This window comes from Danio rerio, chromosome 23, assembly GCF_052040795.2.
Source record: "Danio rerio strain M-AB ecotype USA chromosome 23, GRCz13ab, whole genome shotgun sequence".
In the NCBI taxonomy this organism is placed as follows: Eukaryota; Metazoa; Chordata; class Actinopteri; order Cypriniformes; family Danionidae; genus Danio; species Danio rerio.
In genome coordinates this window covers 48,707,501-48,725,000 of record NC_141043.1, presented here as the reverse complement: position 1 = coordinate 48,725,000, position 17,500 = coordinate 48,707,501, and the positions used below count along the sequence as shown (strand labels likewise).

At 34.8% G+C, this 17,500-nt stretch overlaps 3 protein-coding genes across 7 annotated transcripts in view; all 3 read left to right on the top strand.

The window, feature by feature from the left end:
* Nucleotides 1-3,952, top strand: part of st8sia7.2 (ST8 alpha-N-acetyl-neuraminide alpha-2,8-sialyltransferase 7.2) — a 20,089-nt gene extending 16,137 nt beyond the window's left edge. For 2 of the 5 annotated variants that reach the window (XM_087307904.1, XM_087307905.1), the window contains exons 5-7: nt 1-40; nt 1,051-1,134; nt 3,135-3,952. The exon at nt 1-40 is cut by the window's left edge and continues 73 nt beyond it. In XM_087307904.1, the coding sequence (XP_087164030.1) occupies nt 1-40; nt 1,051-1,134; nt 3,135-3,603 (593 nt within the window). In that variant the 3' untranslated portion in view covers nt 3,604-3,952. The remainder of the gene's footprint in view (nt 41-1,050; nt 1,135-3,134) is intronic. The other 3 variants (XM_087307906.1, XM_087307907.1, XM_087307908.1) reach the window with 2 other exon arrangements.
* Nucleotides 1-17,500, top strand: part of tfr2 (transferrin receptor 2) — a 1,009,002-nt gene that overhangs the window by 138,754 nt on the left and 852,748 nt on the right. The gene's annotated exons all lie outside the window — the stretch shown is intronic.
* Nucleotides 8,543-17,500, top strand: part of st8sia7.1 (ST8 alpha-N-acetyl-neuraminide alpha-2,8-sialyltransferase 7.1) — a 21,638-nt gene continuing 12,680 nt past the window's right edge. Inside the window, exons 1-3 of the mRNA NM_001386515.1 lie at nt 8,543-8,712; nt 16,005-16,085; nt 16,523-16,609. Of these exons, the coding sequence (NP_001373444.1) occupies nt 8,609-8,712; nt 16,005-16,085; nt 16,523-16,609 (272 nt within the window). The 5' untranslated portion in view covers nt 8,543-8,608. The remainder of the gene's footprint in view (nt 8,713-16,004; nt 16,086-16,522; nt 16,610-17,500) is intronic.

Here is a 17,500-nt window from a genome sequence, read left to right as displayed (position 1 = left end):
GCTGTGGACGCCAGATCGACAGCGCAGACTTCGTCATCCGGTAAAAACATCCCATCATTCATTTCTTCTGAGGCTGTTTAACGACCTGTCCAGCAACTCATTAATGCAAATATTTTAATCAGCCAATCACATGGCAGCAGCTCACTGCATTTAGACATGTAGACATGGTCAAGAGGATCTGCTGCAGTTCATATCGAGCATCAGAATGGGGAAGAAAGGGGATTTAAGTGACTTTGAACGTGGCATGGTTGTTGCTGTCAGACGGGCTGCTCTGAGTATTTCAGAAACTGCTGATCTACTGGGATTTTCACGCACAACCATCTCTAGGGTTAACAGAGAATGCTCCGACAAAGAGGAAACATTGTTGATGCCACAGGTCAGAGGAGAATGGCCAGACTGGTTCCAGCTGATAGAAAGGCAACAGTAACTCAAATAAGCACTCGTTACAACCGAGCTCTGCAGAAGAGCATCTCTGAACACACAACACGTCCAACCTTGAGGCGGATGGGCTACAGCAGCAGAAGAGCACACCGGGTGCCGCTCCTGTCAGCTAAGAACAGGAAACTGAGGCTACAATTCACACAGACTCACCAAAACTGGACAATAGAAGATTGGAGAAACGTTGCTGCTCTGATGAGTCTCCATTTCTGCTGACACATTCAGATGCTCGGGTCACAATTTGGCCTCAACAACATGAAAGCATGGATCATCCTGCCTTGTATCAGCGGTTCAGGCTGGTGGTGGTGGCACCAATTGATCATCAACGCCACAGCCTACCTGAGTATTGCTGCTGACCATGTCCATCCCTTTATGAGCACAGTGTCTCCATCTTCTGATGGCTACTTCCATTATTATTATTATTATTTTATTATTATGTATTAGGAATCATTATTTTTAAAAATATATACCCATGAATGTACTAAATCTGTACCTCACAGAATACATTCATTTAGCACAAGATGACCAAGCGTTTATCTTTAATATTTTGTTTTTAAAATATGCAGCAACTGCTTTCACAGACTGAACATAATTCCCCCTTCTCTTTTTCAGGTTTAATTTAGCGTTGGTTAATGACAGCGATGTTGGACTGAAGACAGATCTGATGAACATCAACCCCTCTCAGATTCTCACACAGTCAGTCACACACACACACACACACACACACACACACACACACACACACACACACACACACACACACACACACACACACACACACCTATATTGAGAAGGTTTTAAATGACTTTTTATTAAAGCTTTAAATCAGGGCCCGTATTCATAAAACATCTTAAATGTGCTGTAAGTGAGTGTTTGACTCTTCTAGAGCCTAAAACAGCATCACATGTGTGCAGATATTCAGAAACATGCTCAGTGAACATTCTTGTTTATGTGAGACACAATGCTGAAGTCAGATATTCTGCTGTGAACACGTGTGTAACGTGCCGGAATGGCTATCTTTGTTTTGGTCATTAAACCCGCCCAATGCCAGCTTAGCCAATTATATTTCAGCCCTGCGGGTTGCCAGATGGTGGAAAACAGCGTTTTTCATTTATTTAGCCAGGAAGGAAGGATCTAAAAGTGTGTGTTCGTGACCGAAATGTGACCTCTGGTGGACAGTAGCAGACTCTGAAATGAGATGCAGATTCAGAGTTCCACATGAGGTTAATAATAAGCAAATAATATCAATATCAGGAGTGTAAACATTAGGTGAGCAGGTCACATTGTAACCCCGTTTCCTAACATGCTATGTGACGAGATGCACAGTGATGAGCAATGTGGCTGTTGTCAGCAGACGAAAGAAAGAAATGTAAACACAGCCATTCAGATGCGCAGAGTAGTGCACTTACTGCACTCCAGCACAATGGTCAGCTTTATAGTCTAATGAATACATATTAAAGCTCTTTAACATGATTAATGTTGATGCTGAATCACTGGGTCACAGTTCTAAACGATTTATTTTATTCTCCAGATCTGAGCTGAACTATCTTGTGCTTGAAGCAGTACGACAATAAATGTCCTGTACAATGGCATTCAGACTCACATTATCAGCATTTAACTCTGAATAAAGCACATGAGCTGCACCTGAGCTGATCACTGTCAGTTTATCCTGTTGTTCACCTGCAAGACACAGAAGCTGTTTCTAATATATACATTTCAGGTGTTGGTTAGGACAAAAACCTCCTTTTAATATGCAGAATATTCCTTCTATTGCGTGCCATTACTTATAGACAGAACGCGATTTAAATCACTATCTCTTGTCCTCAATCTGGCAACCTGCGCTTGCGTTTGATTTGATCCAGGAGTGCAATACCTAGTTCAACCACTGGGTGTCAGTGATTAACTATTATAATATTAAATATTAAATATTAAATACTTAAATATACTGCACCTTTAAGGCTAAACATAGCTCAACTTGCCAATTTAGGAGATCATTTGAATAATAATAATAATAATGTTCATGTCAGTTTTCAATTTGGGACTCCTAAATGTTTTTTTACTCCTAATTTCACATTTCACAAGTATTTCAGTGAGACAAAACCACTGCCTATCCTAAAATTGCAGATAATCTGCCTTAAAAGGGGGCAGTACAACCAAAAATGAAAGTTTTCTCACTATTCCTCCCTCATACGGATGTAAACCTTAATCATTTTCTAACTTCTGTTGAAGACAAATGTAGATATTTTGAAGAATGCTGTGACCAGTCTGCCATAATACACTGAAAAAAATTATTCAACGTTGATTCCTTGGATTTACTAAATTTTTTTACGTTAAGCGGTTGTAAACAATTTATTTGTGTTGAATTTAAACAAACAAATTAAGTTGAACATTATTCAATTTAATTTATTTGTTTAAATTCAACACAAATAAATTGTTTGCAACAGTTCTGCATGCAACACTTTTTTTCAGTGTAGGGAAAAACAAATACTATGAATTGGTCAGTGGGTTCCAACATTTTTCAAGCTATCTTCTTTTGTGTTCAACGGAAGAAAGAAACTCAAACAGGTTTGAAACAGACGGATGAGTAAATGAAGACGTAGTTATCAATTTTGATGTACTGTCCCTTTAAAGTTTCCTGCACCACATCTCAATGCAAAGTACAGTTGTGTTTATTAGAACCTGTTGTGTGTCTGTAGATACAAAACCATGGAGCAGGATCCGGGTCCGCTAGTGGAGCGTATCAGTGTGTACGGAAACTCCTCCCTCATTATTCCTGCATTTGCATATGGGTTCTGCACCTCGCCATCCCTCCGGGTCCTCCGAGTCCTGCAGCCAATCAGACCTCAGCAGCCGGTGGTGTTTTTCAACCCACATTACCTGCGTGCTCTGGACCGCTTCTGGAAGTGGCGTGGCCTGAAGGAGCCCCGCCTCTCCTCGGGATTTATTTTAATTAGCGCTGCACTGGAAATGTGTGAGCACGTGCACGTGTACGGATTTTGGCCCTTCGGCACCGACCTGCAGGAAAACCCCGTTCCTTACCATTATTATGACCAAAGTAAGCCAAGCCCATATATGCACCGCATGCCAGAGGAGTTTGTGCGTCTCCTGCAGCTCCACAGCCAGGGGGCGCTGACACTGCATCTGCAGCCCTGCCACACACCATAGAGCAGTATTTCCCAACCCTGTTCCCTTAGGCACACCAACAGTACTCATCATTGGATGTCTTCCTTATCTGAGACATCCAGGTTTTTCAAAAAGTTGAATGCGGATAAAATTAATTCAGATTTGTGATACGTGATTATGTAATCCAGCTTACTTTTTGAGCCAGTTTTTCAAAGCAACATCTGATTGGATCAATCTGATCCGGATAGGAATTTTTCAGGATCACTAAATCTGGATAAGCAGTGCTCAAACAGGAGAGAAAATCACAATGTAGAACTCTAGATATGTAAAGAGCAGCAAGTAGAATAGCTAGTGTGGGTCAATATAACTTTATATTTATTTGAAATAAAAATACACACATTTAAAAAAAATTATAAAAACAAGAAATTGACAATTCAGATTGATCCAATCTGATGTTGCTCCGAAAAACTGGCTCAAAAAGTAAGCTGGATTACGTGATCACGTATCACAAAAACAGGATTACTAAATCCGAATCAATTTTATCCGGATTAAACCTTTTTAAAAAAATGAGCCCAGATGGGATCAGTTCAATCCAGATTTTTTGGATCAAAGTGATCCAAATCTTAAAAAAAAGCTCCCAAAACTGAAGGTTTGATCTGGATCAAAACCAAGACTGGATTACATGATCTGTTTTTTTCTTTTGAAAAACCCATTCTCAAAACTTGATCCAATCTGTTATCCAAAATCCTAGTGGATTAGTTTTGAAAGATCGGTCCCAGATGAGTTGACTGAGGTGTGTTTGATTAGGAAGAGGTTGAAAATGTGTGTTGGTGTGCCTTCAGGAACAGGGTTGGGAAACACTGCCATAAAATCATGTAGAGGTAGGGAATTCAGTCTGTTTACGTTTTTAAAGAGCGTATTTGAAGCTCAAAGTGGGTCAAGTCTTTACGGGATACAGCTAAGTAAACATCAGTAAAGCATCATATTTGTAACACTGTAAAATATGCACTAATTATTATGTTCACATTACTGCGCGGGGTGTTTAAGGTTGGGGTAGGGGTCATGATAATAATAACAATAATAATAATAATGATTTTTATTCAAAGGTGCCTTTCATGACACTCAAGGTCACCGTACAGGACAGCTAGAACCATCAGTTTAAGTAAAAACACAATAAAAGTCAATAGAATACAGTACAAACTTTAAAAATGCAGTCGGGTTAAAGAGAATAAGCTGCTCTAGACAGATGTGTTTTGAGTTTGGATTTTAATTGTAATCCTAAATCCTAAAATGTGGATTGTTAAACGTAGTTTATTCTGATTTATTGTTATTTTTATTGTTATAAATTATTAATATGATATGAATGATAGGATATATCGAATAACAATGTGATATATTGGATAATAATATGATTTATTTTTTATATATTTAATTATTATATGTATATATTCCTTCTTTTTAACTACTACTACTTCTGTTTATTGTATTATATGTGTATGTTCTCTTATTTCTATGACTACAACTGCTTTGGCAATACATTTGTAACATTTGTCATGCCAATAAAGCAATTATTGAATTTAATTGGATTTAAATTGTGAAAGAGAGTCTAAATTACTGAGATCAGGAGAAAGTGCATCCCAAAGCTGAGGAGCAGAGAGGCTGAAGGATCTGCACCCCATGGCGACAAGGCGGACAGAGTGGTGTTGGAGAAGGTGTGGCGATATGAACGAGATCAGCAAGGTATGGAGGAGCCAGATTGTGGATGGCTTTAAAAGTGAGAAGAAGCACTTTGTAATTAATTCTGAAAAAGAAGTGAAGCCGGTGAAGCTGTTTGTGGAATGGGTGTGATGTGACAGATAGAGGGGGTGTTTGTGATGGCTGCAGCGTTTCGTACCAGCTGTAATTTATGAAGAGCTTTATTAGGGAGGCCAAACAGATGGGAATTACACGGGATGTGAATAAACTATGAGCAAGAATGGCAGCTGAATGAGGTGTCATCATTAATAAAAAGCATTTTAGAGGGCAATTTAATAAATAATTCTCTTTATCATTGCTGTTTTTACATTGAGGCGAGAGGTTGAGGTAGGGGCAGGGTGTGAATTATGCACTGATGATCAGGGAGAGGGTCAGATTTTCCTGTAATGTTAGTTTGTGTAATGCATGTGTCAGTGAACCAAATTTATATATTCATTCATTCATTTTCTTGTCGGCTTAGTCCCTTTATTATTCCAGGGTCACCACAGCGGAATGAACCGCCAACTTATCCAGCAAGTTTTTACGCAGCGGATGCCCTTCCAGCCGCAACCAATCTCTGGGAAACATCCACACACACATTCACACACACACTCATACACTATGGACAATTTAGCCTACCCAATTCACCTGTACCGCATGTGTTTGGACTGCGGGGGAAACCGGAGCACCCGGAGGAAACCCACGCGAAGGCAGGGAGAACATGCAAACTCCACACAGAGACACCAACTGAGCCGAGGTTCGACCCAGCGACCTTCTTGCTGTGAGGCGACAGCACTACCTACTGCGCCACTGCCTCGCCCACCAAATTTATATAATTAATTTAATTACATGTCATTTATTAATCAAGCATGTTACTATGTTTTCAGTGTTTTGCGGGACGTTGAGCTGTTCGCATTCCTGCACCAATTAATGCATGACCATGAAAGACTGCTGTTATTAATAATTTACTGTTTACCCACCATGTGTGAGAAATTCATTCATTCATTTTGCTTCAGCTTAGTATTTATCAGGGGTTGCCACAGCAGAATGAACCGCTAACTATTCCAGTATATTTTTATGCAGCGAATGCCCTTCCAGCAGCAACCCGGGTGGAGGAGTTCAAGTATCTTGGTATTTTGTTAACAAGTGAGGATGGAGTGCGAGACTGACAGGCGGATCGGTGCAGCAGTAATGTGGTCGATGTAGCGGTCTGCTGTGGTAAAGAAGGAGCTTACCGGTCAATCCACATTCCTACTCTCACCTATGGTCATGAGCTTTGGGTCATGACCGAAAGGACAAGATGTTGGATACGAGCGGCCGAAATGAGTTTCCTTCGCAGGATGGCAGGATGCAACCTTATAGATGGGGTGACAAACTCGGAGTAGAGCTGCTGCTCCTCCACATCCAGAGAAGTCAGCTGAGGTGGCTTGGGCATCAGTTTTTGGAAGCCTCCTGGAAGGCTACCTAGAGAGGTGTTCCAGGCATGTCCTACCAGGAGGAGACCTCAGAAAAGAGCCAGGACATGCTGGAGGGACTATGCACTTTGCGTTGTATGTAATTTCTATTTAACTTACGTTGAAATGTATGACGGTGAAACAACGTCACGGTATCAACGTTGATCCAATTTGCAAAATCGAAAGGTAATTCAACCTTCATTCAACGTCTACAAAACGACCACAATTCACCCATGAAGAAGGTAAGAGTGAAACAACGTTGTGATTTCAACGGTGAATCACCGGTGGTGGTCCGACGGTGAAACAACGTCACTATATAAACGTTGATCCAATTTGCAAAATCGAAAGGTAATTCAACGTTGATCCAACCATAGACCTGACGTTGATTCAACGTTGAATCACCGTTGAAATGCCGGCTGGGTACATTAATCATTAACTTATCTTTGCGCTCAGTCAAAACACGTTACCTGAGAACAAGTACTAGATTCCAATGACCAAAGTCAGGGAATATGTCGTTAGATAAAGACAACAAGATGAATGAAATATCCCGTTTAATAAATATAGTGAGATTAGATCCAGCGGGAGATGCTTGATGAGAAGTCCGACTAGCAGAGCTCTCATCTGGGTAGATGGGCTCCAGCGATTGCAAAAGTGTGTGTGTGTGGTCACGTGATGTGCGTTTTCAGCGTTTTGGTGTGGACGGAGAGCAGTTCAGAAACGCTGGGTGAAACGCGAGTGTGGAAGCGGATCGTTTTCATTCTAAAACGCCGTTTTAAAACTAAAACGCACTAGTGTAAACGGGGCCTATGTCTCTCGGCTGGCCTAGGAATGCCTCGGGACCCCCCCCCCCCCTTTAGACCTGAAGAAAATGTCTGGGGAGAGGGCAATCTGGAGTTCTATCCTGAGACTGATGCCCCCCACGACCCGGCCCCAGAAAAGCTGATGAAAATGAATGACTTTATATTTATAATATTTAACAAGCAATTTTGGAATTATTAGCATACACACATTGATGACTCAAAAGAGTGTTGCTACCTGTAAATATTCATGTAAATGTATATTTGAACAATTAAATGAGTATACGTTTTAAAATATACAGAAATTGTGAAGTGTTTTAATGTGTATATTTTAAGTAGGGACTGAAAAAAACTTTCTGGAAAATGATCAACACTCAGAAATGTGATATATACATATTTTTAAAATTATTATTATCATTCTCAGTATTGTAATTCCTTCCTTGGGGCAACGCAGTGGCGTAGTAGGTAGTGCTGTCGCCTCATAGCAAGAAGGTTGCTGGTTTGAGCCTCGGCTGGGTAAGTTGGCGTTTCTGTGTGGAGTTTGCATGTTCTCCCTGCGTTCATGTGGGTTTCCTCCGGGTGCTCCGGTTTCCCCCACAGTCCAAACACATGCAGTACAGGTGAATTGGGTAGGCTAAATTGTCCGTAGTGTATGAGTGTGAATGAGTGTGTAAGGATGTTTCCCAGTGATGGATTGCAGCTGAAAGGGCACCCGCCGTGTTAAACATGTGCTGGATAAGTTAGTGGTTCATTTTGCTGTGGCGACCCCTGATTAATAAAAGGACTCAGCTGAAAAGAAAATGAATGAATGAATGAATAATTCCTTGCTTGTTTGATGTTTATGATCGAATATAACATTTCTAGTTCATCTAATCTCAGCACCAGATATCTCAGAAACACGCCGAATCAATGATTAATAAACATCAGAGGTGTGTTTGTTGTATGACATGACGCGCATGTTTAAAATGATGGTCGAGTATCAGGGGCGGAGCGCGCGCGCGCGTGTCACCTTTAACCTTTCACACGCACACAAACACGCACGCACTCGTTCCAGTGTCTCTGATGGCCTTGGCGTCTCTCCGGTGGGGCAGCACTTTCCTGGTGGTCCTGATCATCTTCCAGTGTGTCTGCATGATGTTTTACAAGCAAAACACACCCTCGTTCGGGTAAACATTTCAGAATCATTGTCACAGAAGATGCTGCTTATGTCTATTTAAGTCAGGCTGCGTGTTTGCTCGTGTTAAAGTTTACCTGTGCTGAAGTATTATAAACTGACTTTAATAACAAGGTTAAGTTAGTGGTTGTTGTTTTTTAATCGAGTAAGTTGGTGTGAAGCTAGCAAGTTAAGTTAACTAGCATCGTAACCGACTGATTGACCTTTTTGTTTGTCTATAGCTGTGATTTAAAGCGAAATCTCCTTAAAGTGTACGGAAAATTTCGTCTGCAACCTAGTTTAACCAAAGTAAATTAGTTTAAAACGGTTTTAGAGTGGAAGTTAAATAGTTTTCTGTTGAGATACTTTTGTTTTTGACGTTGAAATGTCGTAGTCAGGGCAGAAATGAATACAGCTGGGGATACTCAAATTAGCAGTTATTGTGACACTGTACAGCAATAATGAATATTTTACATTACTGTGAGGTTCGGGATGGGGGTATGATTAAATAAAATACCAATTAAGAGGTAATTTAATAAATAATATGAATAATACTCTGTATAATTAATGTTTTACTTCACTGTGATGGTTAGTTTAGGGTTGTGGTGGGGGTAGATGTTAATAAAAAACAATACATGGTCCGCAGCTGTATCCCTTCTAGCAACAAGAAATACAAACAGAAATGTTGCTAGATGTGTGTTCTGTCATGAAGTTAATGGTGATACTAGTTTACAATATTTTTTTAATTGTCTATTATGTAGCTTTAATAATATCTACTTTACTACGTAACCCTCAGAGTTATGTAAAATCTGAATTATTGTAGTACTACAGTCAGTAGGCTATCACATATCAAGTGCGCATGCATATCCGCAGTCGTATCCTTTCTAGACTTATCAGCAATTAATTGCCCTTGGCTGAAAACAAATGTTTAATTGAAATTAGCGGATTGTTATTAGTAAATTATCTGATTAGCAGCACACCATAAAGTCTGCAGTGATAACCTTGTCTCTTACAAGAGAAATAATAAATAAAATACAGAAAAAAGTAAAACTACAGCAATAAAAATAAAATAGACCCCACAAAATCAAATGTGGGTTTGCATTAATGGGTTTACATAAATTAAACTATTAAAAACACAAACTAAAAGTGAAAATATAAAGGAGATTTAAGCCATTTTTGCTTATGAATACACAAATTTTCATTTAAAGTAAATTAAAGTACAATGTATTCAACAGATAAAAGCTTGAGGTTGTCACTATTAATAAACATGATATTTAAACATTTACTGGTTTTGTGAACGAATTATTCCTAAATGAAGTGCTAAATTAAAACAAGTTAAAACTATTATTGCTTTTTTAGGATAAATGTTGATTAACGCATCTTTAGATAAATCTTGATAATTGTTTGAAATATCTATAGTCAGAGTATATTCTAAATTCAAAACACAATTCATAAATATGCAAACTATGTTATTAAATTCAAAATACATTTCATAAATATGCAAATGTAATTCCTAAATTCAAAATATGCAAATCTAATTCCTGAATTTAAAACACAGTTTGTAAAATTTAAAACATAATTCATAAATATGCAAATTCAATTCGTAAATTCAAAACCGTTAATGAATATGAAAATTCACTTCCTAAATTCAAAACACAGTTCATAAATATGCAAATTATATTATTAAATTCAAAATATGATTCATAAATATGCAAATGCAATTCCTAAATTCAAATTACAATTCATAAATATGCAAATCTAATGCCTGAATTTAAAACACAATTCCTAAATTTAAAACACAATTCATAAATATGCCTATTCAATTCGTAAATTTGAAACAGTTCATGAATATGAAAATTCAATTAGTAAAATCAAAACACATTACATAAATATGCAAATTCAATTCCTAAAATCAAAACACAAATCACAAAATGCAAACCTAATTTCTAAATTCAAAGCACAATTTGTAAATTCAAAACATAATTCATAAATATGCAAATCAAATTCCTAAAGTCAAAACGCAATTCATAAATATGCAAATCAAATTCCTAAAGTCAAAACGCAATTCACAAATATGCTAATCCTATTCGTAAATTCAAAACACAATTCTTAAATACACAAATCCAATTTATTTGGAGAAATATTTATGATCTTTACTTCTAATATTGTGTTACTAATTTACATATTAGATTTGTGTATTTATGAATTGCGTTTTGTGTTATGAATCAGATTTTGTAAATGGGAATCGTGCTGCATATACCAGATTCTTGCTGGACGTGGACGCCATTTTGTGTCTCAACAATCAAACCAATGAGATTTATGACTGTAATGTAATGTGGCTTTGTAAGCATAAGCTGTAATGCAACTGTGACCTTGGACCATAAAACCAGTCATAAGGGGCTGTCTATGAGATGATATCATCTGAAAGCTGAATAGTCTTCCCATTAGGGTTTTTAGGACAATATCAAAGTCGGCTTTATTGCAAATTCTGCCACATGTAGAGTCATGCAGAGAATTGAAATGACGTTACTCTCAGATTCATACAGTATAAAACTAGAAAACCACAAGAGAATATAGAACATTCCGATAAATACTAATAAGTTTAGTACATTTAAAAGATACTAAAATACTATTTACTAATAAAGTATTGAGTCTCAATCTCAAAAAGAATATATTTGCAGAAATAAAACTCGTACATGCACAGCACATTTCACATCTACAAAATCCAATTCACAAATTCAAAACACAAATCATGAATGCAATATGCAAATTAGTAACACAATTTCACAAGTAAAAATCATAAATATGAATTTAGGAATTTGATTTGCATATTTATCAATTCTCTTTTGACTTTAGGAATTGGATTTGCATATTCATAAATTGCGTCTTGACTAGGAATTAGATTTTCATGTTTATGAATTGTGGTTTGAATTCAGAAATTGGATTTGCATATTTATGAATTGGGTTTTTACTCTGGTCTTAGATTTGCATATTTATGAATTGGGTTTAGACTTTAGTCTTGGATTTGCATATTTATGAATTTGGTTTAGACTCTAGTCTTAGATTTGCATATTTACAAATTCTCTTTTGACTTTAGTCTTGGATTTCCATATTTATGAATTGTGTTTTGAATTTAGGAATTGAATTTGCATATACAGTTGAAGTCAGATTTATTAACCCCCCTGAATTATTAGACCGCTTGTTTATTTTTTCCCAATTTCCATTTAATGGAGAGCAGATTATTTCAACACATTTCTAATCATAAATGTTTTAATTACTCATTTCTAATAACTGATTTATTTTCTCGTTGTCATGAGGACATGAGGAATATTTTACTAGATATTCTTCAAGACACTTCTATACAGCTTAAAGTGAAATTTAAAGCCTAACTAGGTTAATTAGGTGAACTAGGCAGGTTAGGGTAATTAGGCAAGTTATTGTATAACGATGGTTTATTCTGTAGACTATCAGAAAAAATATAGCTTAAAGGGGCTAATAATATTGACCTTAAAATGGTGTTTAAAAAATTAAAAACTGCTTTTATTCTAGACAAAATAAAACCAATAAGACTTTCTGCAGAATAACAAATATTATCAGACATACTGTAATTCATTTCCTGAATCTGTTTAACATCATTTGGAAAATATTTTAAAAAGAAGACAAAAATTAAAAGGGGCTAATAATTCTGACTTCAACTGTATATATGAATGGTGTTTTGAATTTAGGACTTGGATTTGCATATTTATGAATTGTTTTGAATTTAGAAATTGGATTTGCATATTTATTATTTGTTTTGAATTTAGGAATTTGATTTGCATATATATGAATTGTCGTTTGGATTTGCGTATTTATTAATTGTCTTTTGGATTTGCATATTTATGAATTGTCTTTTGGATTTGCATGTTTATGGATTGTGTTTTGAATTTAGGGATTGGATTTGCGTATTTATTAATTGTGTTTTGAATTTAGGAATTTGATTTGCATATTCATGAATGGTCTTTTGGATTTGCATATTTATGAATTGTCTTTTGGATTTGCATGTTTATGGATTGTGTTTTGAATTTAGGGATTGGATTTGCAATTTTTCATATTTATGAATTGTTTTGAATTTAGGAATTGGATTTGCATATTTATTAATTGTGTTTTGAATTTAGGAATTGGATTTGCATATTTATTAATTGTTTTTTGAATTTGGGAATTTGATTTGCATATTTATTAATTGTGTTTTGAGTTTAGGAATTGGATTTGCATATATATGAATTGTCTTTTGGATTTGCGTATTTATTAATTGAGTTTTGAATTTAGGAATTGGATTTGGATATTTGTGAATTGTCTTGGATTTGCATATTTATGAATTGTCTTTTGGATTTGCACATTTATTAATTGTGTTTTAAATTTAGAAATTGGATTTGCATATTTATTAATTGTGTTTTGAATTTAGGAATTGGATTTACATATTTATTAATTGTCTTTTGGATTTGCATATTTATGAATTGTGTTTTGGATTTTCATGTTTATGGATTGTGTTTGGAATTTAGGAATTGGATTTGCTTATTAATGAATTGTCTTTTGGATTTGCATATTTATTAATTGTATTTTGAATTTAGAAATTGGATTTGCATATTTATGAATTGTGTTTTGAATTTAGGAATTGGATTTGCATATTTATTATTTGTGTTTTGAATTTAGGAATTTGATTTGCATATATATGAATTGTCGATTAGATTTGCGTATTTATTAATTGTGTTTTGGATTTGCATATTTATGAATTGTCTTTTGGATTTGCATGTTTATGGATTGTGTTTTGAATTTAGGGATTGGATTTGCAATTTTTCATATATATATGAATTGTTTTGAATTTAGGAATTGGATTTGCATATTTATTGTTTTTTTAAATTAAGAAATTGGATTTGCATATTTATTAATTGTGTTTTGAATTTAGGAATTGGATTTGCATATTTATTTATTGTTTTTTGAATTTAGGAATTTGATTTGCATATTTATTAATTGTGTTTTGAGTTTAGGAATTGGATTTGCATATATATGAATTGTCTTTTGGATTTGCGTATTTATTAATTGAGTTTTGAATTAAGGAATTGGATTTGGATATTTGTGAATTGTCTTGGATTTGCATATTTATGAATTGTCTTTTGGATTTGCACATTTATTAATTGCGTTTTAAATTTAGAAATTGGATTTGCATATTTATTAATTGTGTTTTGAATTTAGGAATTGGATTTACATATTTATGAATTGTCTTTTGGATTTGCATATTTATGAATTGTGTTTTGGATTTTCATGTTTATGGATTGTGTTTGGAATTTAGGAATTGGATTTGCTTATTAATGAATTGTCTATTGGATTTGCATATTTATTAATTGTGTTTTGAATTTAGAAATTGGATTTGCATATTTATGAATTGTGTTTTGAATTTAGGAATTGGATTTGCATATTTATTATTTGTGTTTTGAATTTAGGAATTTGATTTGCATATATATGAATTGTCGATTAGATTTGCGTATTTATTAATTGTGTTTTGGATTTGCATATTTATGAATTGTCTTTTGGATTTGCATGTTTATGGATTGTGTTTTGAATTTAGGGATTGGATTTGCAATTTTTCATATATATGAATTGTTTTGAATTTAGGAATTGGATTTGCATATTTATTGTTTTTTGAATTTAGAAATTGGATTTGCATATTTATTAATTGTGTTTTGAATTTAGGAATTGGATTTGCATATTTATTTATTGTTTTTTGAATTTAGGAATTGGATTTGCATATTTATTAATTGTGTTTTGAGTTTAGGAATTGGATTTGCATATATATATATTGTCTTTTGGAATTGCGTATTTATTAATTGAGTTTTGAATTAAGGAATTGGATTTGGATATTTGTGAATTGTCTTGGATTTGCATATTTATGAATTGTCTTTTGGATTTGCACATTTATTAATTGCGTTTTAAATTTAGAAATTGGATTTGCATATTTATTAATTGTGTTTTGAATTTAGGAATTGGATTTACATATTTATGAATTTTCTTTTGGATTTGCATATTTATGAATTTTGTTTTGGATTTTCATGTTTATGGATTGTGTTTGGAATTTAGGAATTGGATTTGCTTATTAATGAATTGTCTTTTGGATTTGCATATTTATTAATTGTGTTTTGAATTTAGAAATTGGATTTGCATATTTATGAATTGTGTTTTGAATTTAGGAATTGGATTTGCATATTTATTATTTGTGTTTTGAATTTAGGAATTTGATTTGCATATATATGAATTGTCGTTTGGATTTGCGTATTTATTAATTGTGTTTTGGATTTGCATATTTATGAATTGTCTTTTGGATTTGCATGTTTATGGATTGTGTTTTGAATTTAGGGATTGGATTTGCAATTTTTCATATATATGAATTGTTTTGAATGTAGGAATTGGATTTGCATATTTATTGTTTTTTGAATTTAGGAATTGGATTTGCATATTTATTTATTGTTTTTTGAATTTAGGAATTTGATTTGCATATTTATTAATTGTGTTTTGAGTTTAGAAATTGGATTTGCATATATATGAATTGTCTTTTGGATTTGCGTAATTATTAATCGAGTTTTGATTTTAGGAATTGGATTTGGATATTTGTGAATTGTCTTGGATTTGCATATTTATGAATTGTCATTTGGATTTGCACATTTATTAATTGTGTTTAAATTTAGAAATTGGATTTGCATATTTATTAATTGTGTTTTGAATTTAGGAATTGGATTTACATATTTATGAATTGTCTTTTGGACTTGCATATTTATGAATTGTGTTTTGGATTTTCATGTTTATGGATTGTGTTTGGAATTTAGGAATTGGATTTGCTTATTAATGAATTGTTTTTTGGATTTGCATATTTAGGAATTGTGTTTTGAATTTAGGAATTGGATTTGCATATTTATTAATTGTGATTTGGATTTGACAATTCATACATCCAGTTACTATGACCATTTATGTGAAGCTGCTTTAACACAATCTACATTGTAAAAGCGCTATACAAATAAAGCTGAATTGAATTGAATTGAATTGAATTTGCATGTTTATGAATTGTGTTTTGGAGTTAGGAATTAGATTTGCATATTTATTGATTGTGTTTTGCATTTAGGAATTGGATTTGCATATTTATTGATTGTGTTTTGAATTTAGGATATGGATTTGTGTATTTAATTTTGTAAATAGGAATTGAGTTTTAACTTTACTGTTAACCAGGTTACAGATTTCTTTACAGTGAAAAGAAAAATGAGCTCTGTTCTTTTCGTTTAGAGATGTGATGACTGACACATTTCAGAAGATGGGCTGTGCAAAACTCAGACACAAGTTTTCTGTTATCAAGCCTGCCAAAAGGTGAGTGAGAGTCTTAACCCAGCAAGTATTTTTTTGTTTTTAATAGATGTCTAATAGTCATCTTGGCTAGAACATTACTAAATTTGGGCTGTCTGTGAAAACGTAATAGACGTCTAAGAATAGGCCAAAACCAGACCAGTCATCAAATAAACAGAAATGAATGACGACACATGTAAAGTCTGTCTAATCTGATCTAATCATGATCATATTTTATTTAGGTAAAATAAGCATAATCTAAGCCACTTCTGATACCAAATGATCAACTAGAAGTCAAGTTATTATTTGCTGTTCCTAAAACTTGGACAGACGACAAGACTTTTGTCAGGTAGTGTATTATGTGCAGCCCTACCTCATACATCAAGGATGACCTGATGAACTTTAACCAGCACCCCCAACTGTATGATTCAGTAAACTAAAGTCTCTGATTTTTGTTCCAGTATAAAGTTCAAGAGTTTTGCGCGTGAGGTGTCCGATTTCCTGAGCTGTCCATACAAATCCAATGAAACTGAGCAGGAGCTGAACAGGTGTGTGTGCCGTTCATTTTACCTTACCGATGCTTATCTGTGACTTTTGCACCCAAGTTTGACTGATTCACTGGATAACCTTGAGTTTCACAATCCTTTACTGGTTATTTACACCATTTATATCAGTGAAAAGGCTCATCTAGTGAAACTGCCGCGATTTTAATAAATCTCCTGTTGATACTGTGAGATAAGAGAGTGTTTGATGTTGTGTAGAGACTAATATAATTTGTTCTGAAACGTGCTTGTGAAAGGCAGCATGGAGGTTCAGTGGTTAGCACTGTGGCCTTACGGCAAGAAGGTCACTGGTTTGAGTCCTGGCTAGATCAGTTGGAGTTTCTGTGTGGAGTTTGCATGTTCTCCCCCTGTTGGCGTGGGTTTCCTGGGTGCTCCGGTTTCTCCCACAGTCCAAACACATGCGCTATAAGGGAATTGATTGATTGATTCATTCATTTATTCATTCATTCATTCATTTTCTTTTCGGCTTTGTGCCTTTGTTAATCTGGGGTCGCCATAGCGGAATGAACCGCCAACTTATCTAACATATGTTTTACGCAGCACATGCCCTTCCAGCTGCAACCTGTCACTGGAAAACACCCATACACACTGATTCAAACACATACACTACGGGCAATTTAGCCTACCCAATTCACCTATAGCGCATGTCTTTGGACTTGTGGGAGTAACCGAAGAAAGTTGGAAAGTGTTATGTGAAGATTTTCGAAAGTGCTTAGTTAATTTGTTGGAAAAGTATTCCACTAATATCCCTATGTTGGAAAGTGTTTCGTTAATATAGCTATATGTTGTAAAGTGTTTCGTTAATATAGCTATATGTTGGAAAGTGTTTCGTTAATATAGCTATATGTTGGAAAGTGTTTCGTTAATATAGCTATA